The following is an 11,503-nucleotide window of genomic DNA, read 5'->3' as shown; positions in this document are numbered from 1 at the left end:
GCTACCTCCCAACTTCATGGATTAGAGGTAGCAGGCAAATGCTGGTGCTCCCATCTACCTTGTAGACACCCAGCCATCAAGAGTTACCAAGGTACAACCAGTGTGCTCATTGTTCACAGTAAATGTTTGCAAAACATTCAGTTTAACTTTCGGCATCACGACTGATGTCTCATCCGGATTTCAAATCTGAACAACTATAATCCTTTTGCGTTATATAAAGTTACTATTATTTTCTACAGTTCTGAGCATATTAAAATTCTATTGGATTTCAAAAAGGGACTAATAACCAATTGACTTACTATACAAATATCAACTTGTAATACTGAATGAAATTTCTTGCTGTTTACACTTTACATTTTGCTTTAGTGAACGTGTATGGGTATTTAATTTTTTTAAAGGCACCATTACATAGTATAGCCTACATTTATCACATTTCTTAAAGTGTTAAGATTCTATGACTCATTTCTATGTATTTTTCTTACTTTACAAAATAACTTGAAACAAACAGTATAGATTTTGTAACACTTAATTTGAGCAGCTTGTTTTTTTATCACATTGAACTATAAAAAGTGCATGTTACCTTAGAAAAGTTAATATTTGCTGCTTTACTCTTTTGCAAAAACATTTGCTGTAATGAAGGAATTTGTATTTCCAAAATATACCTTGACTGCATTTTGTAATATTTACCGCTTTATTCCTAATTCTGCTTTAAAGTATTGAACTGGGCATGAAACATTAAAATATTAATCCAGAACCTGTATAACTGGATGTTGCTTAAAATCTGTATCACTGCCATGTTGGAAACCCAGACTGCTTTTGTGATGTTTCAAATTAATAAAACTATCCTCCTCCTTATCAACTTACATGTGTCTTCATGGAATCAACAGAAGTATCACAAACACTCTAAAGCAACTGACAGCAGCTGACTCACTTTTGACTATTATGGTTCAAGATACAATGGGCATGTGATTAACCAACATATAAAACCTAATGGGGGCTTCCCTGGTGGCGCAGTGGTTGAGAATCTGCCTGCCAGTGCAGGGGACACGGGTTCGAGCCCTGGTCTGGGAGGATCCCACATGCCGCGGAGCAACTAGGCCCGTGAGCCACAATTGCTGAGCCTGCGCGTCTGGAGCCTGTGCTCCGCAACATGAGAGGCCCGCGCACCGCAATGAAGAGTGGCCCCCACTTGCCGCAACTAGAGAAAGCCCTCGCACAGAAACGAAGACCCAACACAGCCAAAAATAAAATAAATAAATAAACCCAAAGTTAAAAAAAAAAAAAAAACCTAATGGGAAATTCTGTCATGCTGTCATCAGAAATACAGTTCCAGTCTCCTGCTACAAAAACTGAAAAACAACAGAACATAAGATATATAATTTCTGAAAGATCATCTTGTAAAAAATGCACTCAAAAATCAGAATTAAAACATTTTATTTTTGCCATAAGAAGCTCTACGAACTAATATCAGGTAACGGTTAATGAAAAGTAGAACTTAAAGTCATGACAGAGAAGAGTGAACAAGTATGAACATTACAGTATTGGATGGAAATGAACAAGGTTTCATATGATTGACAGAGATGAGAAAGCCAGTGCTGCTGAATTAGTATTTAATTCTTTAGAATATGCACGCCTTGACAATACAAAATACCTTCATCATTTTTACCATTTGTTTTATCTTTTTGGTACAACGGGAAAAACCCAGCATCAATTCCTCATAGTGGTTGTGTGGGGGGAGGATCATTACCACCAAAATGATAATCATTTAAGATTTATTCTAAAGTGAATCTTGCAAGATTGCTACAACATTTAAAAATCTTTGCTTAGTTTGAGCACTTTCATTTTCTGTCATCTCTTTTAACAAATTGCTATTTCAAAGTTCCTATCCAGAATATTTATAGGTAATTTAGCACAGGAGCAAATTTGAAGCCAACTTGAAAGGAAAAAAAGGAAGTTCAACTGCCAGAAAACTAAGTATAAAATAGGAACACCCCATGACAAGCTTGGAACAGCCTCTTGCCACAGATTGCCAACCCCATAAATACTGGGGGTGAACGGTTTTAATCCCAAAGGAGTATTCCGCATGAATTCTGAACTTTGGATATAGAGACCTGTAGAAAAACAGAAGACCCTGACATACATGCAAGTAAAAGTCTTCTGGCAAAAATACAATTTAAAGTGATTTTTCCAGTTTTCCTCCTCCCAAAAAACTCTAGAAGATACCTTCAGTAGGCAAAGTTGAAATTTCACCCTCAGAATTTACATAGAGCACAGCAGCAGCAAATAATTATATCCAGATAATTAAGAATGGATAGTTTTCCATTATAGAATTAACTCCTGGTTTGTCATAATGGCCTTGTAGAAACCACCAAGTTTTATTATGACAAACTAATTTACCTAGCAGTTAAGTCTGAAAGGACTGGAAGCTCTGCTGGTATCAGTATCATTCACACTTGTAGAAGAATTATGTCTAACTGGTAAAACAGCATTAATGAAACAAACAAATTTCCACTGAAAATATTTCAGAGTGTACCCTATAGTCAAAGAGTAATGTTATCAGTACCTACACAGAAAGGAAACAGATACTGCAATTCCAGAGATCAGACTCTTAAGTTGTAAGGTAATTTAAAAATTTCCAAGGATTAGTTTACAAAATGGTCTTAAGGTCTCAACTCACAGAACAGAAAACAGAAAGATGCACATCATTCTAATCCTTGGTAAAGCAAAGGAGTATATTATTTTTCTTTCTTCTCATATTACTGCAAATACTGATGCCTGATACCCTCAGCTACCATCTTAAGAAACAATGAAACCATTATCTTCAAATCTAGATTACTGTCAGAAGAATGACGTATACATGAGAAATTATGATTAAAGCTTTAAGTTCAAAGTCAAGAAATAGACTATTTTCAAAAATACGTGGTTAGGGAGAAAGAAAATATCTATGTTGAATTAAGAAATACTTAAGCAAGGTTACAAATGACTAATAACTATGCACAACAATCATTTTCAGTATCTATTAATTCTTTTCCTTTGCAAAAAGTCATTTACAGAAGTTCGACAAGTCAATCCTGTTATAAATGCTAGGCTATATATTTGTTCCAACCTGCTTCCCTTTTAGTACTAGCACTTCAATAAGTTTTGACTTTATTTTCTAAGTGTTTAAATATGTGTCATTTTAAAAGGGAGAAAGGTGGTATTTATTGTTCTCAAGATAAATGGGAATCAACAAGCCTATTTAACTTCCACGTATACCTTCTGATTGCTATAATACTGCAGCAATTTGCAGATGGAATGGAACTTATTTTAGAAGGAGTAAAAACCTAAAAGGTCTTGCTGAAAGGAAAATACTAGATCACTGATTCAACTATGTCAAATAAAAACTTCCTATTAGAGATTCTAAGTAATATGAACATTTAAAAATATATGCCAGTAGCCTCCCGCCCAAAATATATAGGCGTCTCATTTATGAAATTTGTCATTTATAAAGATTTATACATAAAGATTAATTTGGTGGCTTTCAGATTCAAAATTTGAAAAATGTCATGGGAATATTTTTAACCATAACAAGCAAAAAGGAAATCTCCATTTATTTCCATTCTCTGTCGCTATCATATAAGAGTGCAGAATTCAAAACAAATGCGATAGAACATTTCACCTCTTCCTGTCTGCACTACAGAGATTTGTTTTCCTTTAGTATTTTTGCCCACGGAAACCACATTGCAAAGGTATATACAGTAGTCCAGCCACAGGTCTTTTCCAGACTATGGCAATAAAAGCAAGGTTTAATTCTAATTAGCTAAAACTACTTCATTCTTCAAACGAGAGATTTGTCTGCACGGCCATTTTCACGAGGGGCAGGAGGTTGCTATCCATTTGGGTTAGCAGAATACACAACCAAGCAGAGACTTATTCTGAAAATTTCCAGGACAACTTTAGAAGTTCTTGTTTACTTTTTATGCCATATACAAGACACGACACATTTATAGTCTCAATAATAAGAAAATTGAGAATTAATCAGTAAAGTGCTAACACGGAAGGGGAAAGTTGCAAGATATACTAGGGTATGCTAATAACTCCAGTTATTTTCAAAGAACATTCAGACTGCTTCAAATTCTATTCAGGAAACTATCTCTCCAAGCTTTTTTTTTCTTTTTGCCTCTTTTAAATGTGCTGAAAGCTAACTATAAAAATGGATACTTGGGGGGAAAAACTTCTCAATCTCTATTCAAACTTTCAGAATAATTTGCTTCTAAAAAATTATCAACAAATAATCCAACTAGACTACCTTCAGATGACATGGCAGATCAAATCAACTTGTCTTCACCTTTGTTTTACAGGTCTTCTGAAAGCCCTGACCCTTAATCCAAACCAAAACTTTCTGATATTTCAAAGGAGTTCAATAAGATTCTGGTATTATAAATTCAAACTCAGTACTGCCATCTGTTACATTCTGTTTAAAAATTGAATCATTTTCCTGCTGAATAAAAATATCTTCCCAGGTCATTGGCTTGTTCTGAGGAGTAGATGTGGTCCCTACTGGAGGTTCTTTCCCAGCATCAACCTTATACCCAATACCATCATCCTTCATGACAGGCATGGTGCCTGACTTATCAGAAAGGTATGCATATTGTCTGATCTGTAAAGACCTGCATGGATGTAAACGATAAAGCTTTGAGTCTCCAGAAGGATCTTGACTATGAACTGACTTTATGTGTGAAGACATAAACTGATAGTTGATGAAAGACTTGCCACAGGCCAAACACTGATACCTTCTCTCCCCTGTGTGATGAATTTCATGCTTTGTGCGATATTCTGCAAGAGGAAATACCTTCTCACAGTAACGGCAAGGATACTTCTTCTCCCAAGAATGAATGTTAAAATGTCTCCGCAAGCTTGTCAGACAGACATATGACCTTTTGCATACAATACAGATATAATAGACCCTTCCATCTACAATTAACTCATAGTGATCATCATGTTTTACCTTCATACGTTTATTTGCCGTCTCACTGCTAGATGTTTTTGGTATCTCATTCTCAAGTCTGGCCTCCCCTTCGTCAGGGTCATCTTTGACAGGGATCACTATATCATAAGTATCTTCACCAATATTTGCATAAACCTTGCAACCCGTCGACAAGCCTTCAATTTCAGTAGCTGTATCTAAAGTAATAATCTTCTGACCCTCCATTAGATGTTTTGATCCTAAACCTGGATCATTAGTGTTTCTAGTAATTATATCTGAAATTTTTAAAGAATTAGAAAGTGGCTCTTGCAGAAGTGTAGGAATCTGCATCTTCTGTATCAACGATCCATCAAAAGCGGTATTTGGGGGGATCTCAGCCTGTGGGACCAAAGATGTATTACTGACCGCCGAGTCTGGACTGGAGCTAATAGTGTCATCATCATCATCTATAATTTCCTCCTCCTCCTCTTCATTGGCCTTGTTTCCTGTTAAAACAGCACTGTTTGGTGGCTGCTGATTCTGCACAAGTACATTGATTGAAGGAGACATATGATTTGGAAGTGAAGAACTGACATTTGGTGGTGTAGTAAGTGATGCCTGATTTAACAAAATGATGTTGGGAGTCAGATGTGTTGGGGCCGAAGATACCAACAATTTTTCACTTCCTTGTGTTTGGTTCAGAGTTGCCTGATTCACAGAAGTAGGAAGTTTCTGAGTAGGTGTGATATTTGTTAAAGGGGGAGAGCTATTGCTCGCACAAGGTGCAACATCTGAAATAGCAACAGAGCCTGGGTTAGGCTGGACCTCTGCCACTGTATTGGTACTCGGCAAAGTCTCCTTTGCAGGCAGAATCTCAGAGCAGAAAATGACGTCATCGTCGTCATCATCTGAATCGGTAACAATGATCTTTTTCATCTCATAATCTTCAGCAGATAAGGAAAAAGACTCTGTTATAATTGGCATTATAGTGGCCCCATTTTCTTGGGCTTCATCTTTTGATTTTTGTATTTCAAGGTTCTTGTCACTAGAACCAGGAGGTAAGGTTTCTGCATTACCATCCTGAGCTGTACCTGAGATGCTTTTAACCTGTGACAACGGGACACCAAGCTCTGCTATAAATTTAACTCCTAATAACTGCCCTGATTTAATTAACTCATCAAGTAAATCTGATCTAACACGAACAATTTTAGAACTATAGATATAATTGAGAATTTCTGCAAAGATCTCTGCTCTTATAAAGCTCAGTTCAACAACTTGCCCAGCAACTGAGAAGAGCTGATGGAAGTAAGTACTAGAAGCTGAAAGGATGTTCCTGTGGGCTCGGAATTTTCGGTCTTCCACAATAACGGTAACATCACAGAAGAGTCCATGGCCGCGTTGCTCATTCAAGGAGTTCAGCAGACTGCCAGAGTATTGAATGTCTGTAGCAGAAATCAGTTTTCTACTCTCCATGCCTGTAAGAGAAAGGGAGGGGGAGGATGGGAGATTAGGAAAGAAAGACAAAAGCACTTCATCATTCAGAATTTCAGCTACAGCATCATTAACTAGTTTATTGGAGTTTTACCCAAAGTTTGGCACAACTTTTTGGTTTTTATATAAATTATTCTTACAGGCTGGTTTTTGGACCACATGTCAAATCTCATGACCTTCCCCTGAGAAGAGACAAGCAAGTTTTAAATTGATCTACAGATTTGAACATTAATCTCTTCCTTTGAATCTTAGATACGTGCATCACCACTAAGCTATTTTTAAAGACTAAAATTAATTTTCTTAGTTCCAATTTTGGATTTTCTCCTCAAGAAGAGTTAAGAGTTAATTTTTTTTTTGTATTACAGGTTATTTTTATTTTTAAAAGCAGAAGCAAATTCCAAGTGGAAGAGCTAAACTATCTGGCATAGTCTCATTAATATGCTGCCTCTCTGATTACTAGCTCCAGAAATTATAAAGAATCGGTTTTAAAACTGATGTTCAAATTCAATATGATTGTGCTTTGCATCTTGTTCCAGTAGAGTCTCTTGCTGGTTTGCTTGTCGGGAGCCAAGAAAAGCAGCAATTTTTGCTTTGGAAAATCCTGTGAATATTTATATAGTGTCTCTAAGTTGCAGGGAATTTAAGAAGCTCAGAAGAATTTTGCAAAGTTTTTAAATCAGGGAGTCACTGTATTGCCATGACTAGGAATACACTGTGTCAAACTTGAAATTGTGTGAGTGCTTTCCGTTATTCTCTTGGACCTGGCCTTTTGAATGTTTCTGAAGTAATTTGACGTGGTGGTTTCTACTTCCTCCAAGTATTCCATTCAAGATTATCTGCACTAGTTTGCTAAACTTCCACCAATAAAGGCTGAGAGTTTTGGTTTTGGCTTTTCATAAATACTTGTCAAAATCAGGCAAAAAACACCCCAAAAAAACAATTATAGACCAGACATCACCGCTCATGTAACTTAGCCTCAAAATTCTGTTGTTCTTGGTTGAGTCTTACAAACAGAATATTACTTGAAGGAAGCTGGAAACGAAAGTTTTTATACTATATTATCCCATTTATATAAAGTTCAAAAACAGACAAAATTAATCCCTGGTGTTAGAAGTCCACATAGTGGTTGCCCTTTCGGGGACAGGGACAGAAGTGACAGAGGAAGCTTTGTGGAGTTCAGGTGATGCTCTGCTCCTTGCTCTGTTTTCTGGTTATACAGGTGTGTTCACTTTGTAAAAATATATCAAACTACAAACTCACGATTTGGGCACATTTCTGTATGTAACTTACATTTCAATACAGAGTTTACTTTTTTTAAAAAAAACTGGCTGATTCTCTTTTAAAGAAAAAACAAAACTGATTCTCTTTGAGATTGTGAAGCGTTTCAAAGAGTGATTCTAAGTGAACAAGATTGGCTTCCAAGAGGATGCTGCTGCAATGAGCCAGTGACTGAAAGGGGAACAGAATCCTTACATAGAAAGACTTGGTTGTACCATACGGACTCTGCCACCTGACTCTATGAAAGAAAAACTTGCACTGCATGGGGTTCAGCAATTTTTCTCAAGGGACAATTTCATGCTCCCCCAACCTAGGGGTTGTTTGTGATTAAGAACCCAACATTGTCTTTCTGCTCTTTAAAATATGATTGGAAAATAAGAAAGACATTTAGGGGGAAGAGTTAATTTTTAACTGTCTTAAAACTTTAAGAAAAATCTTATCATGAACACATAAAAGTTACTTCACCTGTAAATGAATGTTTTGAATGTCAGAAAAGCTTGGTGCGTGCAACACTGAGTCCAAAATATGTAGTCTTCCTAAATTTTAACTTATCTTTAAGAACATATTCAACAGCTATTCCCTGCAGCCAGTGACTAAATCAGCATTTATAAACACTGGCAATTATTACCTCTATTATTTTTCTATTCTTATTTTGATTGGGATGCCTCATCTGGATAAACTATGAAACACCTTTCTTACCCTCTCCTCTTTCTTCTTCCCCTTGCCACTTCCCCTCACCTGCCTACCCTTACAATCTCCAGAGGCGGAATGTTAAACAGAGTGCCAAATGAAGTCAACAGATGCTGTTGTGAAAAAATAAAACAAAGGAAAAGAAAAGTTTACCATTTCTTAAAGCTCATTTGCATGAAAACACGAAACATTTAATTTTGTTGGTAAAGAATCATGAGCATTGATATGAGAACTTTCTTCACACCAAATGAACTAGTGACAATGAAGATATAAACTTACTGGAACAGAGCAGACATCACTCTAGAAAAAAGGGGAGGGGGACGGTCAATAACTAGTATTGCTGTGTACCACCCCCAAAACAATTTTTGGCACTTTGCAGAAGATATATCCAGTAACAATGACATGGAATTTAAATAAATAAATAGATAAATAAATAAATACATGTATATATAATTAAAAATTAGTTGACCTGAGAAAACCATAATTCAAAAAGAGTCATGTACCACAATGTTCATTGCACCTCTATTTACAATAGCCAGGACATGGAAGCAACCTAAGTGTCCATCGACAAATGAATGGATTAAGAAGATGTGGCACATATATACAATGGAATATTACTCAGCCATAAAAAGAAACAAATTGACTTATTTGTAGTGAGGTGGATGGACCTAGAGTCTGTCATACTGAGTGAAGTAAGTCAGAACGGGAAAAACAAATACCGTATGCTAACACATATATATGGAATCTTTAAAAAAAATGGTTCTGATGAATCTAGGGGCAGGACAGGAATAAAGACGCAGACGTAGAGAAGGGACTTGAGGACACAGGGAGAGGGAAGGTTAAGCTGGGACGAAGTGAGAGAGTGGCATGGACATATATACACTACCAAACGTAAAATAGCTAGCTAGTGGGAAGCAGCTGCATAGCACAGGGAGATCAGCTCGGTGCTTTGTGACCAACTAGAGGGGTGGGATAGGGAGGATGGGAAGGAGACACAAGAGGGAGGAGATATGGGAACATATGTATATGTATAGCTGATTCACTTTGCTGTACAGCAGAAACTAAACATTGTAAAGCAATTATACTCCAATAAAGATATTAAAAAATAATAAAATAAAATAAAATAAAATAGATAAGCGGGGGAAAAATTAGTTGATAAGTACTTTTGGTAAAGAAACACTTTTTATTGCTAATATTCTTTCTCTTTAGAGTTACCAAAATAGTACCACTGTCACAGTTCTTAAGTTATATACACGTGGAAGACAGGGCGTCTCAAATATCTTCTAAATTTTTCAAAATAATAGCTTAAAAACAAAAAATAGGAGAAAAGTCTAGAAATCAAGGATTTAAAACATCATGTTATAAGGCATTGCTTGTTAACGGTACCAAGGAATTCCAGGTTACCATAAAGGCATTCATCAGAAAGGGTGACCTTTGGACAGCGAGCCAGCAACCTGGGCTTCCGAAATATGGGGATTTCGACACAAGTCCCTTTTCAGTGGATAGATAGGTTTTCTGAATACGGTCCCACTATTTTTGTCGTTTGCAAATGGGTGTTCCCAATGGGGGAATTATTTAAAGGTACGTGTCCAGGTGACACCGGGACTTGGTTTCATTTTGTTGTTTAGGTTTCCTCCTCTTCCCTGTTAAGGTGGATCCAGGAACAGCACAAATCGGTCTGAACCCACCCCAACCAAGATTTGCGACCCGACTGTGGAAAAGCCGTTCCTCATTCCTGTGAGACAAATCCTTGACCGAGGGCAGGTGAAGGTGGAAAAGAGAAACACCACCCGCGAGACTGAAACAACCGACACGCGGCTCCCTGCGGCAGCTGAACCCCATCTTCCTCCCTCCACCCCCTCTTCCCATTCGCACCCGGCCGGCTGCAACCGAGGTTTTTAACCCCGATTCACGCGGAAAAGCAGCTTCACGCAAATACAGATGGAGGTCCAGCCAGCACAGTCAGGGCGGGGGTAGTAAGGCGAGGCGAGCCGGGGAAAGTAGAAGGTGGCGAACCGGAGGGTGGGGTGTTGGGAGGGGATGAGGCCAAGCAGGCGGCATTGTTATGCCCTGGGAAGGGGACGGAAGGGGAGGATGGGCCAGGCCGAAAAGCTCTAAATCAAAGTAAGGGCTAGGAGGGGAAAAGAGGCGCAAAAAGGCAGGCAGAGGGGCGAGGAAAACGCCGAGTGGTTCTCCGCGGTGGGCTCCCCACGCTCCGGGCCTACCCCGGGCGCCGGCAGCCCCTCGGCCCCTGACGGCGGAGGGGACCGCGCCGCGGCCCTCCCGGTTCGTCCCCTCCTTCGCTCCCGGGCCCACACAAAGAAAGGGCCGGAGGAGCGGAGACTCCGTCTCCGCCGCTTCCTGGTTCAAGTGAGGAGAAAGCGAAGGCAGGCGCGGCCCAGGGACGGAGGAAGCAGGCGCGATCCCTCGCCCCCTCCCGGGTCGCGGCCGGCTCCTCACCTGCTTCCCGGCGCCGCAGCTTCTCGTCGTCGGGCCGCGCGGAAGGGTGGGAGTCCTCCAACAACCAGAAGCCGGACTCCGCGGCGACTCGGCTCCTTCTTTAAACGTCGCTCCAGTCTTGGTCGACGTCGACGCGGCTACCGCCTCCCGCCGCCACCGCTGCCACAGCTGCCCCAAGCCGCCGACAGAGGGCACCGCGCGGGGGCCAGGCGCCGAAGGCAAAGGCGCCCTCCTCTTCCGAGTGCGGTTCGGCTCTTTCCGGAGGGGCCCGAGCGCTAGGCCGCCCCGCTTCGGCGCCCCACTCCGCCTTCGGCTCCTTCCGCAGGGGGCGGAGGAAGACTGGGAAGTACCGGGAGAGCTCGGCCCCTTCCGGAGGGCGAAAGGGTGGGAAAAAGGAAAGGGAAAGATGGGGTAATGCGGTCACAAACGGTTGGGATGCGAGGGAAGCTAGTCGCTTTCATCTACGTTCCGTGTAAGCTTCTAGGGAGTAAAAACTTTGAGAGACTAGACGGGTTTCATTTCTTTTGAAAGTTTGAAACTGCTCTATTTAATAGCCTGTTTGTTAGATGATAAACCACCTTGAAATATAATCAGAATAAATATAATCAAACAATGTATCGACTCATTATGATTTATGAT

The 11,503-nt window shown here is 39.6% G+C and overlaps 1 protein-coding gene across 1 annotated transcript; it reads right to left on the bottom strand.

The window, feature by feature from the left end:
• Nucleotides 1-3,284: 3,284 nt before the first annotated feature.
• On the bottom strand, nucleotides 3,285-11,187 carry ZBTB33 (zinc finger and BTB domain containing 33). Its single transcript, XM_061178052.1, has 2 exons — nucleotides 10,865-11,187; nucleotides 3,285-6,420 (listed from the first exon to the last, which is right to left on the bottom strand). Exon 2 carries the CDS (start codon nucleotides 6,416-6,418, stop codon nucleotides 4,400-4,402), a length of 2,019 nt encoding a protein of 672 aa, XP_061034035.1. The 5' UTR covers nucleotides 6,419-6,420; nucleotides 10,865-11,187; the 3' UTR covers nucleotides 3,285-4,399.
• Nucleotides 11,188-11,503: the final 316 nt, after the last annotated feature.

The sequence above is a fragment of the Eubalaena glacialis genome, chromosome X (assembly GCF_028564815.1).
Source record: "Eubalaena glacialis isolate mEubGla1 chromosome X, mEubGla1.1.hap2.+ XY, whole genome shotgun sequence".
Taxonomy (NCBI): domain Eukaryota; kingdom Metazoa; phylum Chordata; class Mammalia; order Artiodactyla; family Balaenidae; genus Eubalaena; species Eubalaena glacialis.
This window is presented reverse-complemented; position numbering and strand designations above follow the sequence as displayed.